Source organism: Euprymna scolopes, chromosome 10 (genome assembly GCF_053919585.1).
Source record: "Euprymna scolopes isolate OS-2025 chromosome 10, ASM5391958v1, whole genome shotgun sequence".
NCBI classification, from domain to species: Eukaryota; Metazoa; Mollusca; class Cephalopoda; order Sepiida; family Sepiolidae; genus Euprymna; species Euprymna scolopes.
Window position 1 is genome coordinate 25679702 of NC_136491.1, and position 19957 is coordinate 25699658.

Genomic DNA, 19957 nt, shown 5'->3' on the forward strand with positions numbered 1-19957 from the left:
GCTACATGGAATAGATGTTAACTCTACTTCATAATCAAGTCACCTGAATTGATTGTTTTTCAATAAAAGTTTTAAAATAAAGCTGTAGTGTTGTCTTTAGGGGGCGACACTTTTATCGTTCCACCCTGTAGAATCTATAATTTGATGAATATCATGTTTAAAGAAATACGATCTGAATGAAGAGAAGAGGAAATAAGAAATGAAAATATTTATAACTTGATGAATACCATGTTTAAAGAAATGGGTGAAAACATGTACTGCTTCACAAACGAAAATGCCCCCAGAATCATACACTATCAGGCGCCATATATATAGGGAAAACGAGTTGTATATATTACTGTGTTCCACAAACTCTTTGAAGACCTCGAAGAAAGCTCGACCTCACAGACAATTGCGGCTGTCGGTGAAGAATCTGATGGCATTGATCATCTGGATGATCGCAACGCATTCACGAATTATATTGACACCAACATCAGCATATAATGATTAAGAAGCAAAATAAGTGCAGTAAAACGTTGTTTTGTTTCTTAAACTTTGTTGCTATGTTTACAGGCAATAACAGTTTATTCTCACCGTTTTCATAATTATCATTACTGTGTAAAAGAAAAAAAAAATACCACTGTGTTCTCCGAACTTTTCTCTACACTGAGTGGGAGTCGAAAGTAAAGAATACATCTGACAACCAGATCAAAATCCAATGTTTACGAAGGATATCCAACACCATCTCTACTGAAAAATGACAAACTGGTTGATGTAGAGGCTCTGCTCACCTTTATATCCCCCACCTGCACATGCATCTTATCTCCGTGGTGTTCTAGATGAACAAAAAGCTCTGTGAAAACCTCCAAGAAAGCTCGACCTCACAGACAACTGCGGCTGTCGGTGAAGAATCGGATGACACTGATCATCTGGATGATCGCAACGCATTCATGAATTACGTCAACAACAACATCAGCATATAATCAAAAACCAATGTAAATGCAGTAAAACGTTGTCTTATTTCTTAAACTTTATTACTATGTTTACAGACAATACATTTTATTGTCATCATTCTCATATTTATTACATTACAACTATCGTCATTGTTAAAATGAACTTGACAAGCTTAGAAATCAACCCCAAACGAATGCTTTTATGAGTTCCTGAGATACACAGGCCACACGTCACAAAACTTTGAACCAATTCTTTTTTAGGGGGGGGGTACCTTTCTTAAAATTGGCTCCAATTACTGCATGGTTCTGAAGGCTTCTTTTGACTCTTGAATATATATCCGACATAGTTAGGCTCAGTTAATCAACTGAGAAACACAGCAATCTATATACAAAACACAAGATATTAACGGATATGTACTTGAGTCAAAACAATGAAAAGAATATGCTTTTGTCACGTATAATTCGAAAGGCTTCATATATAAAAGTCAGTTATAAGTAGTCTCCCTTTATTTAGAACTTTTCACTGATACTAACATCTTTCAGAAATAGAAATAAGGCTACATAGTCTTTCTCATCGCAGATGGCATGCAGTTCGGAAGTGTAAAACACAGCTAATGTTTAGAGCGATCCAAATATGTTCGCTATCACTTCTGAAGTTCAGCCTTGTCTTAATATATAGCTTTATAAAAGGCCAAACTATTGATTCGCTTGTGTGGATTGAACAGTTTGCATGTGTATTATCTCCCTTTATTTAGAACTCTTCACTGATGTTACTTCAGAAATAGAAATGAGGCTACATAGTCTTTCTCATCGCAGATGGCATGCAGTTCAGGCGTGTAAAACACAACTAATAAGTTTGAACTGAGCCAGTTCAGCCTTGTCTTAATATATAGAAGGCCAAACTCCATTGATTCGCGTGTGTGGACTGCAGTAAAACGTTATCTTGTTTCTTTAACTTTATCAAAATTTATTACTATGTTTAGAGACAATAATAACACATTCTATTGTTACCATTCGCATAATTATCATCACATCTCAACTATCATCATTATTGAAATGAACATCATATGATAGCTTAGGTGTTACACTTCATAAAAAAATATATATATGAGTTCTTGAGATATAAGAGTCATAAAGTCTCGAAACTTTAAACCAATTTTCTGACTTTTTTTTTTTTTTTTAAGTGGCGTTTAGTACCGTATGATTCTGGAAGCCTCAAATATAATGCACATTTCTGAAAGAAAACCAGACCTCAAAAGCAACTGTCAGTGAAGAATCTGATGATGCTGATGATTGCAATGCGTGCATCTTTGTGGTGTTCTAGATAAGCAAAAAGCTCTTTGCTAAGGCATTAAAGAAACTCCGACAGCAGCAGCTGTCAGTAAAGAATATGATGACCCTGATGATCCGAATGATCGAAACGCACTCCTGGATTATGTTGATACCAACATCAGCATAAAATAACTAAGTAATGTAAGTGCGGTAGAACTGTCTTGTTTCTTTAACCTTATTAAACCTTATTAAACTTTATTAAACCTTATTAAACCTTATTACAGGCAATACTAACACATTTCATTGTCACCGTTCTTATAATCATCATTACAACTATCATCATCTTTGAAATGAACATGACGTGATGTGATAGCTTTTAAAATAAACCCCAAACGAATATTTATTAGTTCCTGTGATACACGGATTACAAAGTTTTGAAACTAAACCAGTTTTCTGACGATTTTTTTCTTATGATTCTGGAGACCTCAAATATAATGCACAGTTGAAAAGTGATGTATTTCTAACCTAATTTTACTAATTCTCTAGCACAACACTAACTTATATATATATATATATATATATATATATATTTGTGCACTTTAACTGGAGCCATAAATTCACTAACAAACAATTAAAACGATATTCAAATGTTTATTATTTTGGGTCATCTATTATATCCCTCTTGTGTATATTAAGTTGTCATAAATAAACAAAAGCAACTAATTCTTTTACTATCTTTTCTTTTAGTAAAAGATTTTTTTTATAATGCTCAATAATTAGCAATTTATTTTCCTTTATAAAATCTGGATGAATGATAATTGATTAAAAAAAAGAAAAAGAATTAGATCAAAGCTTCAAATTACAAGAAACCACCAATAGCAATGGCCAAGAACACATTACCCGAAAGTACTTCCTTTGAACTCCTCAGCCTAACGTTTACAGGGAATATGAACTGGAACAGATACATTGAGAGCATTGCCAAAGTTGCTGCAAAGAAGGTGGGCTCTCTCTACCGTGCTAGAAAATTACTTACGCCTGAAAGTATCCTGTACCTCTATAAGGCCACCATTCGCCCATGTATGGAGTACTGTTGTCACATTTGGGCTGGTGCATCTGCTACTTGTCTCTCACTCCTGGACAAGGTTCAAAAGAAAGTCACCAACCTAATAGGTCCTGAACTGTCATCTTGGCTTCAGCCTCTGTCCCATTGACGAAATGTTGCATCCCTCTGCCTGTTCTACATCTACGCTAATGGTGAATGCTCTGACGAACTACAAGCACTTGTACCCCCTCGACATGAATACCCCTGACAAACAGCTAAATCTCACCCCTTCACAGATCCCTAGGTGTAAAAAAGCTTTCTTCCCCAATAGTTTCTTCCCCAGAACTGCTAAACTTTGGAACTGCTTTTCCAACTATACTGACATGCAGAAGTTCAAGTGTAATGTGAACAGACATCTTGCTACTCATCTCCCTTTCATAATACCCCTGCAACATAGCCCCCGATAGTAGCCCTCTACATCAAAGTGGCACTGTGCCTTGTTTGGGGTGAAATTTGAATTTAGAAAGAAAAAAAAATGCTTAAAAATAATGAATTTAATTTATTTTTATCATAAGCTTATAAGCATTGTCCAAGCAGCTCTGCATGGGTTGTCTGAAAGAGATGTGGTATGCTGAGAATTTAGTGCTTGTCTGTGAAACAATGGTAAACCTACTGGTCTTAAAGAATTTGAGGAATGCAATTGAAAGTAAATGTAACCAGAATCTTCAATATTAAAAAAAAAAAAAAAAAAAAAAAAAAATCCTTAGTTTTTGGAAAGGGAGTCAGGTGTACTTATTTTTCAGGGCAGGTGCTTAAGTGGAAAAAAGAAAGAAAAAAAAAAAGTAGTGATGAACGTGTCTCAGTGGGGCATACATTCCTCTGAAATGGGCACTTTTAAAACAAGAGTCAAAGGGCCAGGTACTTGGACATCCCTAGCACCCACTCTCCGCACGTTCCTGCCAGTGTAACTCATTTTTTTCTTTTGGTACTTGTTAGATACCGAGTACAAAAGTGCAGCGGAATTACTGTTAGGTTTGTGTGCAAAAAGTGTAAGCCAATGACGATGGATGAAAAGTCAGATGTGAAGAAAGGATGTTCCGATGGCGAAGCTATTTAGAATTGTGCAGAAGTTTTATTTTAACTATGTCGTTGGATCACAGGAAGGAGTTGCTGTTAGTGGGATTCCAAGAATAAGGAGTGGCTGGATAGAGTAAGTTAATAGAATTTTTGCAATTACTAACATGCAGAACATCAAGAAAAATTCTATCAGGCATGTGTATACAGTGAAGTAATGTATGGAAAATGAAATCTGGAAAACGAAGATTGAGGACATGCGTTGCATGAAGAGAAATGATATGAGAATAATATGATGAATGCATAATACAAAAAAAAAGTGAAGCATGCATGCCCCCCCCCGAGTACACAGTGAACGAGGCATAAAAAAAAATGACTAAGTTCAGCATTTGCCCCCCCCCCATTTAGCCCAAAAAGTTCCCAGGGAACATCAAATCCTGGTGAAAATGAACAAACGGTGCAGTTTTAGGCCTTAACATATGTAAATTTGAGTTCTGCACCATACAAAAAAAGAAATGACTAAGTCCATCATTTGCCCCCACATTTAGCCCCAAAAGTCCACAACACCTTAACATATTTAAATTTGAGTTCAGCACCATGCAAAACTGCTAAATAGACATACACAGAAAATTTGACAAATATAGTAAGATAGTTCCAAAAATAGAGTGTTTTTATTAGCCTTAAAAGACACGCTGGAGCACACCCAAGGGTTATCGCGAAGTATAGGTATAGACAAACAAAATTATATAGAAATCAGTTAATTAGAACTTTTCAGAAAGTTTTATAAAAATCCAAGACATCAATTCTTTTTTTTAATAAGCACGAAAGTGTCAATTTTAGCCATTTTAATCTGAAAGGCACCCAGGGGGGGGGGGGCAACCAGAGTTTTCTCGGAAAATCTGTTCAGTTACTTTTTTTTTTTTTTTTTTTACTCCTATCATGTTTAATATTTGTGCAAAATTTCAAAAAGTTCCAAGACGTAGTTATGAAGAAAAGTGCGGACGGCCAAACGAACAAGGGTGAATTTACAGATTCATCCTCCTTTTGTCGAGGGGGGGGGGCAAAAAAAAAAAATGTATTGAACAAGAAATGTTATTGTTATGGTCACATCCAAAGAATGAGAGTTCTTCGGTTAGTAGATGTAAAACAGTTCTGTTTATAGAAGGCTAAAGAGAACATGGAAGTCAAAAGGTGGATTTGGGAGAAAGACTGATAAAGACTTGGCCAGAAATAGGTTAGTTTAGAAATCAATTTCAAGAAACCATCCAAAAACATGTCAACATGTAAAAACAACGTTAAATCAAATATGATTATTTACAAGAATCGTGTTTGGAAAAACTAACGTAATTTTGATGAGGACTTTTTTTCCACAAATAAATCAACACCTTCAAGATAGAATAAAATCTGGCCACTATCACAGTAGCCTCTTACGCTTAATTGGCAATATGCCTTGTTTAAAGCGAATAAAAGTTCTAAATGAATAAATAAAAAGGTAGCGCCAGCTCTGATTCGAACCTGTACACGAGAAAGAGTCATAGTCAAAGCAGGCAAATATATTTGAATCATATTTTTTTTAAAAAGTAACAAAAAAGGAAATAAAGTTATTTTTTTTAAGTAGAATTAATTTTTTATTTAAAATCTTGGTGTCGCTTCTTTTGCAGAGAAAACGGTTTCAAAATTTTTTTAAGAATTTAATTTCAATATTTCACTGATGGAGTTGATCTACAAAAGAAAAAAATATATCAGTAAAATATAAGTACTAACTTATGGACCAAGTATCGACTCAGCACCCTCAATTATGCTGGCAAATAAAAGGAGTGATTTTAGCATGAAACTCGTATCAAGCGTCACTCAAACATTTTAAAATTAATCTTTATCAGAACAATGTTTTCTGTTATCTTCTGGGTCTTACCTTTTACTCCTGATCTGAAATGGAACATGTGCATTAAATCCGTTGCGAAGGCCGCTGGGAAAATGATGGGATTGTTCTACTGCTCCATCATATCGGTAAAATTTCAGTAAAAAAAAAAAAAAATGAAATAAATAAATAAATAAATATTTCAAAATAAAAATAAGATCAAGAATTGTAAACAACACCGATCCATGCAGTGTGCTAGACACCATTTCTAAGGAGAGAAAAACAGAGGCTGAAGAGAGTTAGATATAGGCTACCAGAGACCAGTAGCCTATATCTAATTCTCTTTGTGTTGGCTTTGAAACCGACGGTGCCATTGTTTTTATTTTATTTATTTATTTTTTTATCTTCTGTAACATCAATAAATATTACTTTTATATTGATAATTTCTTTATAATGGAGTGTTTTGCTGGTATGCCCTCCCACAAACCTTACACGAGTGTATATTAGGTTTCTTGGAAAGTTCGTGCTGTTTTTGTGTTTTTTTTTTTACTTACATAGACATCATCACTTATCAAGGCCCAGAGGCCACTCGAGGATAAGGGTTAAAGAGTGTACAGTAGTCAATTGGACAATATAGTAATCGTTAGTAATGGAAATTCGGTAAATTTGTTAACTTAAGTGGAACGGCTCATCAAGAACTTGTTTATGTTGGACTTGAAGACAACCATATTGTAGTCAGCTGGAAAACAGGAAAACGAAAGACGGCTCCACAAGCGTGCAGAAAGAAAGAAACTTTGTTCATGGAATCCACGCCCAAGTCCAGGCACAGATAAAGAGTGAAGAAAATTATTGATAGTGTTTTCAACTAGACGAGTATTCCTCGTGAAAGTTTGGCGAGGGGGTGGGGGGACCATAGACCGGAGCTCAGACGTTTAGTTGTTTGTTTTGATACGTTCGAACTTCTCAAATTATTAACAGATCTAATATACAGGAAATCCAAACTGATTTGTAGGTTAAAGAAAAAAAAAAATGAAATAAATAAAGAAAATGTTTTTTTGTTTTTTTAATGTACATAAAATGCCATTTTATTTTAATTAGGTCAAAATTCATTTATATCTGTAAATATGCAATTCTTTTTAGGAAATGTTTCCGAATCATTTTATTTCTTTGTGTAGAGGTATTGGTTGACTTGCAAGATTGCGATTTTTTTCTTGAAGCAAAAAGTATTCAGCCACCGCCCTCGATCTCTTGAAGAATTAAAACGACCTATTCATTCTGAAATTGCTATTCCATCAGAAATGATTCGAGTTATTGAAAGCTTTTATGGACGTCTACCCTTTTGGCCAAGATCAAAGTGTAGTATGGCCTTGTGCCTAAGTTTCTTTACAAATGTTAATTTTTTACTTTTATTTTTTGAATTTCTCATTATTTAATTGTAAAATTTTTTCATTACGGAAATAAACTATATAAACAAGATCAAAGTGTAGTATCTGTTCTTCAGATGCGGCACTTCCATTTCTCATTCTCTTTCAGTGGAGGAGAAATCCTTCACGACTGAGACAATTTTTATTTTTGTACCTTTTCTCCACGTTAAAAAATGACCCCGGTGTCTAACTGTCCCGTGGGGAGGCATTGTAAATAGGCACGATCATGTGTTAGCAATGATAGGAAACATTTGGCCGATTTAATATTTAAGACTTTGTGAAATAAAATTGGCATTTTACTTACATTTAAAAAATAAAAATATTTAATCATTTAATTTGGTAAATGTTTACCTGTAACCCAACGCCGAACATTCTAGTTTGTGTGTTTTTAGAGGTTATCAAGGCCGGTGAAAACGAATCTGGCATTTACACCCGTCGCAATTTTACCGTTTGCATGGTATTAACACTTAGACCTTGGGACTATTTTACTCCATTTCACTGCCTTTGTTAACGCTTTTATGGTGCGTTCACGCGAACGCGCGTAGTAAATGGACTTGTCACATCGCAGAGGAATCTTTAGCGGACATTTGAAATAAAGTTAAAATAAACATTTACCTTTATTTTGTATTGTTTATTTTATTTATTTTTATCACCAAATATGTCCAATCATTTTGAAAGACTGTATTTACATTTGCGGTCAGAGCATACTTCGAGATATCTCTTGCGAAAGGAAATTAAAAATTATTTAATTTGTGTTAATTTTAGTACTAGAAAATGAAAGATTGTAAGACCATTTTAAGCATATGATGCTTTTCTATTTTCATAAAAGCAAAAATAATCCCTTAAAAGGAGATCAAGGGGTCACTCGTATGTAAAAAAAAAAAATAAATAAATAAAATAAAAATGTGCATGTACGTGCCTACAGCGGAAAGAGAATAGCGTATAAATTCATCAAGTAGTTTTATTTCTAAATAAATAAAAAAAATCTAATTTTATACCTAAACAAGGAGCCTTTCGCGATGCAATTTTCAAAACTGCCTCAAGAAACAAGGGAGATAATTCCCAAAAATTTAAACTTGCGAGTTTTTTTTTAGGTCTAATGCTTACAAATTCCAATCAATCGCTTTAAAATTATTTTTATTTAAAAAAATAAAACTAAGTGCTTAATTTATGTGATTTTTAGAATAAGATATTCCTTTATATTATGTGTACACAGAGGATAGAAAATTTTCTTTATTTTTAATATACAGAGAACCATTGACAAGCACACAAAAAATATGTGCAGTGTACAGTGAAGATGCTTTAGCTGACATATTTATTGTGAGAAATTCTATAATTATAAGCAAGCCTCTCATTGGCTGATTGGCCACCCACTGTCTTTGTTTAGACCAATCAGATTGATCGAGATTTTTACCGCCGAGTGATGGGCTTGGTGAGTTTTTGAATGCTTTTTCTTTGCAGTTCCAGATACAGCAGCCGCAGAAGAAACATGGAACTCAACTCTCTGGATATGAAGCATTTGGCGCCTCTCCTCTGTCTCCTTGAGACTATTTTTTAAAACCTAAATGATTAGGCTAAGTTATTATGTCTGCCAAAGACTTTTTTTTTAAAGGTCAGAATTATTGACCTGTCTTTAATGACAATCCCTTCAAATGAAGTCGAGAATTGAATCAATCATCAGAAGGCATCATATCAACCCCTTAAAACGGCTGTAATTAATCCAATCTTCGAACAGTGCTGAACCCGAATTCCAGTTCCTGTTGAAAATAAAAAGGACTATTACCTTTCGAGGTGTTACCAGCTCTACTCAGAGACAAAATAGGCATTTCCTTTTTTTGCAACGAAGAACAAATAAAATTTGTGTCAAATTTTAGAGCTTTGTTGTAATTGTTAATTTTTTGCCAATGTCTTGGAGCTAAAACAGGTGAGAAGGAAATTCTTACACTATATCGAAAAGATTTGCAGTTTAGAGTTGGAGGTTTTAACCTTAATGAGGAAGAGCGCTCTTTTAGATGACCCCCCCCCCCAAAAAAAAAGGTAATTAAAAAATAACTTGCATTCATTAGCACGATAACTAGCAAGAAACCTTATCAAAATATGCTATTTATTGAATGGCAGTTTTTTTTTTTTAGTTTAGTTTTGTTTTTCTTTTCTTTTAGTTTCAGCACGAACTTTCTGGACAACCTGATTTTATTCCTTACAAATAAAATAAATGAAACAATCTTTCGAATGGAAAACATTACAAGTACTGAAAGGACTTGTTTTTCGTTCATTTCCAGACACAACCATTAAGGGCCTAAGTTGAGACTTGTCAAGAATTAGAGTAATTTCTCTAACGAATAATTATCGTTTCATTATCCAAAATATAATGAATGTGTTATTTGTTCTTTTGGCTTAAATGACATTTGCTCTCCAGTAATAGAGCCTTTGGTGACCAATGCCGGGCGATTTGCCTTTTCAATCTTTTACAACATGGGGGAATTGGTATTATTTGAGTTCAGACTACTGTTCTCATCTTGAGTGTCATTTTCACATTTTGATTGATGTAATCTCCGACCTTCAGGTGTATCTTGTCGAAATTGGGAATGTTTCTGTCAAGACTCAGGAATTTGGACAGAATTTTGTGGCACAGTGGTTGGAGTACTTGGAAAAAAATCAATTGTGAAAGTGATATTCTCCTATAGGTTGAAGGTTCAGTTCTCAGTATGGGCGACCCAAAAATACAATTGCGAATTACTTAGGACTTCTATCCAATCATGGCTGACAGAACAAGAGCATGCTACCCCCGTGAAGTAAATAAAGGGTTCCGTTTGAAATTTCGTCCAAATTTCTGAGTTTGACATAAACATTTGAGTTCAACAAGATACACCTGAAGAAGGTCAGAGGTTGAAACGTGAAAATAACACTCAAGATGAGAACAGTAGTCCGATGAATAAAAATAATATGGATAACCAATTCCTCATCTTAAAAATTCAGAAGTCAGTGGGGGGGGGGGATTGGTAATTCGCTAGACAGGACCATTCAACATTCAAAGCCTTCGACAGAGCGACTGCCGAGCACCAAAAGACTAACCAGGATCCAGAACGGCTGAATTCAATGACGTCACTCACTGGACATCGTTGAGGAAGTAAGAGAGGTACACAAAACCTTTGACAAAGTCTAGCAGGAAGAGCGCCTAATGAAAATTAACTCATACGGTATTACTGGACGAATGGTAAAAATAATTAGATCCTTCTTAAACAAGAGGGAAATCCAGGTTGTCCTTGATAGACGTGCATCTATACAGCATAATATTAATGCAGGAGTGCCTCAGGGGTTGATCCTTGGACCTCTTTATTCCTGACATTTGAAAAACAACCTCTGATAACATTGTATCTGAGATGAGTATATTTGCTGATGATAGAATGCTCTATGATAAGCATGACGGAAAAAAGGGATGTACACACACACACAAGACAATGGCGGAATCTTTATAAAACAACCTCCAGTCTGTAGTGGTATGAGGTTGTAAATGGATGGTAACATTTAATGCTACTAAGACTAAGTTTCTTTCTTTTAACAATTAAAAGAAATTTTCTCAACCAGCAATAGCCATGACTAATAACACCATACCCAAGACCTCTTCCTCCAAACTCTTCAGCTTAACATTTATAGGCAACATGAACTGGAACAAATACATTAAGGATGTTGCAAAGGCTGCTCCTGCAAAGAAAGTGGGTTCCCTCTATCTGGCTAGAAAATTAATCACAATTCACCCATGCATGAAGTATTGTTGCCACAGCTAGACTGGTGCATCTACCACTAGTCTTTCCCTCTTGGAAAAGGGTCCAAAGAAGAGTCTCCAATCTAACAGGTTCCACACTGTCAACTAAGCTCCAACCCTCTGTCCCATCACTGCAATGTTGTATCCCAGTGCTTGTTTTACAAGTACTTTAATAGAATATGTTCTGACGAACTCCTAGCACTTATACCCACTCCTCTATGTAAGTACCTCTAACAAACCTGTTCAGCAACAAAATCCCACCCCTTTTACTGTAGATGTCAGAAAGCCTGTTACTCTAATAGTTTCTATGCATGGATTGCTAGACTTTGGAATTCCTTTCCTGTTACCTGCTTCCCTGACTGTACTGATATGCAGAAGTTTAAATGTAATGTAAATTGACATCTCGCTCATCTCTAAACAGTCCCAAATAGAAGCCGCTTATGTCCATGTGGTAATATTCCTTGTTTGGGGTACAAATGGCTTAAAATTACTTGATCTGTTTAAGTGATTTTTGGAATATAACATTAGTTTCGTGACGGGTGCATACATCATTCAGAATTTTCTGTATTTTTTTTTTAAATAAGGTTGAATTCTAAATAAGAATCAAAATTTGCCACAATTTCTAATGAGTTAAGAAAAATAAATTGTTTTTAAGGTCAAACTTGCGGAGTATGCTCTGTTTTACGGTTGTTGTAAAAAATGGAAATTTTAATTTCGTTCAGTTTTAAATTCGGTACATTTTATACATTACGTCCAACTCATCGTGTCAACTTTTATAGGTTTTCGGGTATGTTGACAAGGTTGGAGGTGTATATTCCTAAAGCCGTTCTTAACATGAGATGGTTGGGGTGTTTATTCGTTGTAAGCATACTCCAAAACCGGCAAATGTGTATTTCAGTGGCGTAAATTATTTGACAGACAAAAATTTATAAAAATTTATTTTTTTATATAAAACACGTTATTAGACCCTAGGGCTGAAATAAAATCCGAAAAAAATTTTATTTTATTATTTTTTCAACATTTTTTATTAGATTACAACGGAGGCTGCCATCTTGTTTTGAAATTCTAAGGCTTGCCAGATTGATCTTTTTAAGCTCTTGTGTGGAACCATGGTCCCTGCAAGAGCGTAAAAAAAAAAAGTCAAATTTGGCCTCAAAAGGGCCAATCTGGCAATGCTTAGGAAGGCCAAAATTTCAAAACAAGATGGCGGCCTCCGTTGTTGTACATTTAGTCTAATAAAAAATGCTGAGTTTAAAACAAGCTTTTATTCAAACTGCTACTTGCTTCCACATGCCGTACCCGAACGAACATTCTTTGTCATGCTAAAGAACTGTCCTCGTTGATTCGACTCACACTCATGACAACACGGCAACACGCTGAAGTCTTTGCTCTTTCTTTCTTTTAACCGGCTTCTTTTGTACCGACGGCTACTAGCTATAGACACGTGCGCGCACGAACACTGAACTATTGTCTCCCTCAACACGCCAGCAATATATTAATTCTATTTTTAAATACATGGAACACTTTCCTCTATCAACGAAATTTCCATTTCGTCGTTGTCTCATTTCTATACTTGGTAAGTCCATTCTGATAAGCGTTTATCAGTTTAAAAAAAAAAAACCCTGTTCATCTGAAAAACAACTAAGTTTATTTGTTTATTTTAAAAACTGGTTAAAAAAAAAAAAAAGTGTCGCAGTAGACTCTTGATTACGAGCCGAACTTGATATAAATACAGTCAATATACATCTAAAACTCTTGATTGTGAGAAGTCCGGTTGGAAATTAATTTTAGTCATTTGTTTGTTTATCGGCAGCACTCCTGTAACGTCAGCACACTTTCATAAAGAGAGCGCTTTCTCAGCAAAATGCTAGGGCTAGGGAGAAAGAAGTCTCCTGAAATATGACTTTGACGATCCCAGTTAAGTTGACCGAACCCAGCAGGCGAAGAGTATCAGCAGCGGTAGTTCAAACGGCCCTTTCTAGGGCCAACTACAACAACCTATTTGCGAATCAAACAGCCCTTTTTCAGGGCTACCTTCCGTAAACTACTAACACAAACTATCTGTATGCAAACTACTACTGCTTGCCTGCCTTCTAAAACTACCATATACAACCAGCAAACTCCGGCTCCCTTTAGTGCCCCCTACAGCTCCCAGCGTCTACTAGGTTCTAGAGCCTGCTGATGTCCAGTTACCCTTTCCAGCGCCTGCTGCCGTCTTGAGCCCTCTGACGTCCAGCTACCAGTTTCCAGCGACCGATTCTGGGTATACGACCTACAAATTTACTATTTCTTTTCTCGATAAATAAAACCATATCCATCGTCTTTTGTGTCCTTATTCTTTGCTACTGCCGTTATTTATTTTTTATATCTACCTTGTAGCTGTACGGTCGATTTAAAAATAATCCTTCCCACCTCTTAGCCCACTGCAACAAAGCTTTTTCCGAGCATTTGTCGTAAAACCGAACGATTAGCAGAGACCGGAAGTAAAAAAAAAAAATTATTTTTAAACGGAACTTGGGAATAACCAGAAGAAAAAATAATCTTAAAGAGACGGATTTCTAAAAGTAAATAGGAATGCAGATGGAAAATCTACAAGAAAAGGAAAAGGGTTGAAGGTAATGCAGACGACTGGAAGTCCAAGGAAACGTTATATTTATATGAAAATGTTCTGCCAACTAAACGGGATTTTCTGTTTTAGTTAAAACTAAGTAATTAAATTGGCGTGTAAAAAAAAAAAAAAAAAAAAAAAAAAAAAGTTCTGTACACATTTTTTCGTCTGAAAATATTTTTTGCGCATAAAACATGGTTTCAGTTTTTAATATAAAAATATCTGTGCTAATGTAGAGTGATCCGCGCCATTTTTTAAATCTTGTTTGATTAAAGTTTTTTGGGTTTTTTTTTTCTTTCTTCAATTGTTAGGTTAAAGTACAGAATAGGTACAAAACACCCTCCCCATGTTAAGAATGGCTTTTTAAATAACGTTATTTCAGCACGGATCACTGTCTCTGCATGAGTACCAAATATCTTTAGTGTTAAATTTATTTTAGAAACATAGAAAATATTTTTTTGTATTAAAATATATTTTTACCATTTTATCAAAAAAAAAAAAAAAAGTTTTTAAAAATAAATGTACAAAAGTTTGGTCTTGGTGTACTATTGTGAAGGAAACACTTTTGGTTTTTAGCTTAGAAATTTGGGCAAACAAATGAAAATGGCCGTTACAAGATTGCACGTTAACACCTTTGAGACTAAAATATCTAGTTGTTTTCTGATTCAAAATTAAAAGTATGATATCGTCATATTTTCACAGTCTCAAAAACTTATCTTCCTCTGAAACCGTTTTGTTACAAAAAGAAATCATTTATACATTTGTTTCATACAATAAATTTTAATGATTATTTGTATTTTACTAGCCTGTGTGCCCGGAAGTGCGTGTTAAGCACAAAAAAAAAAAAAAAAAAAAAGTGATGGTAGGCAGGCAGGCTCGAACCCGTGACGCGGAGGCGTCAAAGAAGTTTAAGAAAATCTGACGTCTTAGCCGACCAGAAGTCAAAAGCGCTAAAATTAACCGAAGTCAATCCAACGGTGACGATGATTTGCTAAAATGTCGGTGAAAAAATCGACCCCTCCTTGTACAAAACGATCGAGTATGAGGTAAAAGAATTAATATTTTTAGCCAATTTTTCGATATTTGCCGTCCGAGATGACGAGCTTCAAAATGATACCGATCTTGTCAGAATCAGACGCCTCTGTCGAAAGTTTTTGCGAGACATACATACATTTAAACAGACAGGTGACGTGTATATAATAGAGTAGCTTGGGTGCTGGGAGGTGCGTGCTGAGAAATAAAAGTGGTAGTAGGCAGAAAGGATCGAACCCCTACCGCGAAGGAGAAAACGCAAGAAAAAAAAACGTGACGTCTTTGCCGTTGCATCCATCGCCAAACCGGAAGTGGGGAAAGTTTAAATTAAGACTAGTCAATCGACAAGAGGGTATGACTTTCGAAAATATCGGTGAAAAAAAAGAAAAAAAAAAGCGACCCATCCTTGTAGAAAAGCGCCCAGTTGAGGGTGAAGAAAATGTTTTTAGCCAATTTTTCGATATTTGTCGTCCGAAGGGTCAAGCTTCAAAACAATACCGATCTTGTGAAAATCGGTCGCTTCTGTCGAAAGTTTTAGGCAGAAATACATACTTACATTTAAACAGACAGGTGAGATTTATATTATAGACTAGCCTGGGTGCCCGGCGTTTCCCGGGTGTTTGGAGATCGTGTTGAGCAAAAAAAAAAAAAAAGTTGTAGTAGGCAGGCAGGCTCGAACCCGTATCACGAAGGAGGAAAATAAAATAAGTGCTCAGTTGAGGGTGAACGAATTAATGCTTTTTGCCATTTTTTCGATATTTGACGTCCGAAGGGTCGAGCTTCAAAATGATACCAATCTCGTGAAAATCGGTCGCCTCTGTCGAAAGGTTTTGTGAGGCATACAAACAAACAAGTGAAGTCTTCATTTGTGTTAACTCCCCCTCTATTTTGTGTTATTATAGATTTCTTATAATTCAATAAATGCGTAACAAAAACTTTCAAAAATAAAAATACTCAGAATTTTAGCTTTGTTACAAATCTATTTTGTCCTATTATATTTATTCAATTAATGTGTAACAAACTTTTCAGAAAAAAAAAAAACATGCATTTATTGAGATTTTCGATTCGATCCTGAAATTGCCTTTGACTGCACTTGCTGTGCAATCTCCAAATATCTCAACTGAATACAAAAAAAGCGGTTCTTTCACAGGAATGCACAAGTGCAAACATTTTTACAGATTTTCTTTTACGCTAATTTCATCGCTTATTTTTAACTAAAACAGCAAATCCCATTTAGTAAGAGGAACTTATAGCAAGAATTGGTCAAGAAACAAGTAAATGTTACCAAAGGCAAGATACGTTACTCTTTTACTTACCTGAAAAGCTGTTTTAAAGTATTTTAAAGCTTTTATTCGGTTGTAAAAACAAGTAGTACCGAGTTGGAAAGTTAAACCGACAAGAATATGCAGTCTTCAGTGTCAATCATGGCTCAAAACTCGAAAAATAAAAATACGGATAGAAATTTACCCAGCAAATGTCACCATGACATTTATTGGGCGAATTACAACCAATATTTTATTTCCATGATTTAAACCATTGAAACTTCCCAGATGAATGTTTGATGTCGGCTATCTTGTCATCTTACTAACTCAGCACTACCCGTATTTCGAATTAAATAAACGCTTTAAAATGTTAAACCGCACAAAACTTATCCAGGTAGGTAGAAGAGTAACTTACCTTTGGTAACATTTGTTATATATTTGTTTTGGACTTTTTTTTTTTTTTTTTGCTGTATATACTGCAACCATCTCCCCTCCCCCCACGAAGTTTTTATACAAAATTGTTTTGAGTCGCCTCTTCTGTATCACCGAGTTCAATGTATTTACCGTTAGAGCTTTCCTTTTTTCTTTGAGTGATTCCTTGTCTGCCAGGAGTGGAGATCAGTTTTGCTGGACTGCTATTTATGTCTAACAGCTTTGCATCCTTTTGGCGCTCATATTCAAAACATGTTAAAATGGCTGGTCACATTAAGGAAAAGCACAATGCATGATCAATTAATATATATTATATCTACTATTATAGAAAAGTTACTGTGTGTGTGTGTGTGTGTGTGTGTGTTCTTTTATCACAGGTTCCGGAATTGAACCTATCTTTTGCAAATTTCACACAAAGGTAAAAAAAAAAAAAAAAAAAAAAAAAAAAAAAAAAAAAAAAAAAAAAAAAAATGGAAAAAGAAAAGTTTTTTAATGCAGTATAATTAAAAGCAAGATAAAACATTTAAACAAATGACGTTTTATCTTAAATAGTTTGTATCGAGTGACATTTTGAAGCCGTTGTATTATATAGTTTGTTTCGTTTCAATCTATATATAAAATTTTATAAGATTACTCCAGCTTTCAATCGGATATTTATTTTAAAAATCTATTGTGGTTTTAACTGTATCAAAACTGAAATCACTCGAGTGTGTCCAGCAAATGACAGGAAGAATCGGAAATGGCCAGCCGAGCTTTATTACAAAAAAAAAAAATTGTTACAATCGATGTTAAGAATGTCGATGACCACCGAAATTCGTTAAGCAATACATTGAAAAAGTCTTAATACCCAGAAAACATGTCGCCCGTTTCCATTTCTTCGTCATCTGCCGGGCACACGTAACTTCGTGGAAATCGCGGGTTGATAAATGCAGAAGTACCAAAACCAATACGAATAGTGCCGAAATACAGTTATTTAAAAAAAAAAAAAAAAAAAATTCTTGATCGCTTATTCGGGCTTATTCGGTGGGGGGGGGGGGCTTTGTAATTTTTTAAATAAATTATGTACGTTCACCTAACAACAAAAATTTAAAAAAATAGCGTAAAAATTGAATTTTACTTGAAAATCCCAGTAACAAAAAAAAAAAAAAAAAATAGCATGGTTCATATTCTGCATAAAAACCCCAACATCATCGGATTCGAGACAAAAATGATTCTATAAGCTTATTTAAAGTTAGAATAAAATAGAAGAAACAGTAGGCATTACCGTACCGGCGTACCATTTCAGTTTAGCTGCGACACTTCCGGTTCAAATATCATCATTGTTACAATTTAGTGTAGTATCTGTTCTTCAGATGCGGCACTTCCATTTCTCGTTCTCTTTCGGTGCAGGAGAGACCCTTCACGACTGAGACAATTTTTATTTTTGTACCTTTTCTCCACGTTAAAAAACGATCCTAGTGTCTAACTCTGTCTCGTGGGGAGGCATTGTAAATAGGTATAATAACTTGTGATGCTTTTTTTTTTTTTCTTTTACTGGCATGTCCAAAATTTTTCTGCAAATGTATTAACTCCAATAAGGAAACACAGGAAATATTAAAATCTGTTTAGTTTTATTTGTCAACAAAAAATAAATTTAAGTCGTTATTAAATTGGCAATACAATTGCACATCGGTGAAATTTTGAAAAGAAAAAGAACAAAAAAAAAAAACGATGGATTTATTTTTAATTTAGCAGGTAGGATAGGATAATTCAACAGTATCTGTCAGCCAAGGATGATAAGTTCAATCTTTGACAGGATTAGCATAATAATCTGAAAGACAGAAAAGCATAGCAAACAGGTTTAAGTTAGATTGTCACTGAGACATAATGGGCCACTGTGAATATGATGGAGACATCCTGAGTGGGGAGTTGTGCAACAAAATGTTTGTTAACATTACATATTAATTTCTGCATGTTGGTACAGTTGGGAAAAGAGAGAGAGAGAGGGGGGGCGTGCAGGGAGGGAATCCCAAAGACAGGAAGATTGAGGAGAGAAGTTCTTAGAGTAGAAAGCTTTCTGGCATTTGAGGATATCTACAGTGAAGGTGTGGGATTTTGCTGATTGTCAGCGTATTTATATGGAGGAGGCACAAGTGCGACAAGTTCCTCTGAACATAGTCTATTGAAATATTTGTAAAAGAGGCACAACTTATTTCCATTGTTTGAAATTTGTGAGGCGAACGGGTGATGTATTCTTTTAGAATATGTTCAGAATTAAAAATATATCGAGTTTCTTTATTAGGATTTGTGGTGCAAGTCTATAAATGGGCCACAACAAATATTTTATACAATAAAAATCTGAAAAAATCTTTATAATGTACGTACTTTTCACTGCATGAAGATGTCATATTCCAATAATTACGTAAATCGATCAAGTAGTTTTTTTTTTTATTTAAGAAAATCAAATATTATCGGAGGTTTAATCGAAGATTTGGCACGCGTCATCTTGTTTGAGAGATAACGCCACTAACGACCCCTGGCGGAAATATGGGTCAACAAGGGCAGTACATGCAGACCATCGAATATTTTATCAATCAAGTACTTTTTTTTTTTTAAGAAAATCAAATTTTACGATTTTTAGGGATAATAAATAAATTGACTTCTTTTAATAAAGAGAATGGAAAACACTAGTTTTTTTTTGTTTGTTTTTTACGAAAACAAACTTTAATAAGCGAAGTACTTTTTTTAAGAAAAAAACAAATTTTACAATTTTTAGGGATAATAAATAAATAAATTGACTTCTTTTAATAAAGAGAATGTGTCTTTGGGTTTGTATTACTGTACACATAGATTTGAAAAAGTTGTCAAAAAGACAAATATATAACAAATAAATGTTATCAAAGGCAAGATAAGTTACTTTTCTACCTAACTGGATAATTTTCTAGTGTTTTTATTTAATGCAACATGTTTATTCAGCTCGAAAAACATACAGTGTTTACCGATGTATTAGAAAATTTAAAATAGCGCCCGACTCTCTCTTTCACACGGTAAGTTTGCGAAAAGGTGTTATAAATAAAAAAAACTAGACAAAATACTGTTAGAAAGTCGCTCAATATTTTACCGTGACATAGGCTGACATATATTCGGTGGGTTTTTAACAGTATTTTGTATATTTTTTTATTTTTAACTCATTTTCCCAAACATACCGTGTTCAACAGAGAAGCCGGCCCCATTTAAAATTTTCCAATACATCGGTAAATACTGTATGTGTTTCGAACT

At 34.6% G+C, this 19957-nt stretch overlaps 1 protein-coding gene across 4 annotated transcripts in view; it reads right to left on the minus strand.

Annotated features, from left to right (window-relative positions):
- Nucleotides 1–5921: 5921 nt before the first annotated feature.
- The window catches only part of LOC145285868 (sperm-associated antigen 17-like), a 234465-nt gene continuing 220429 nt past the window's right edge, over nt 5922–19957 (minus strand). For all 4 annotated transcript variants that reach the window (XM_080134316.1, XM_080134314.1, XM_080134315.1 and 1 more), the window contains 2 exons: nt 16832–16963; nt 5922–6042 (listed from right to left, as the gene is read on the minus strand). In XM_080134316.1, coding sequence (XP_079990442.1) covers nt 6026–6042; nt 16832–16963 — 149 coding nt within the window. In that variant the 3' untranslated portion in view covers nt 5922–6025. The remainder of the gene's footprint in view (nt 6043–16831; nt 16964–19957) is intronic.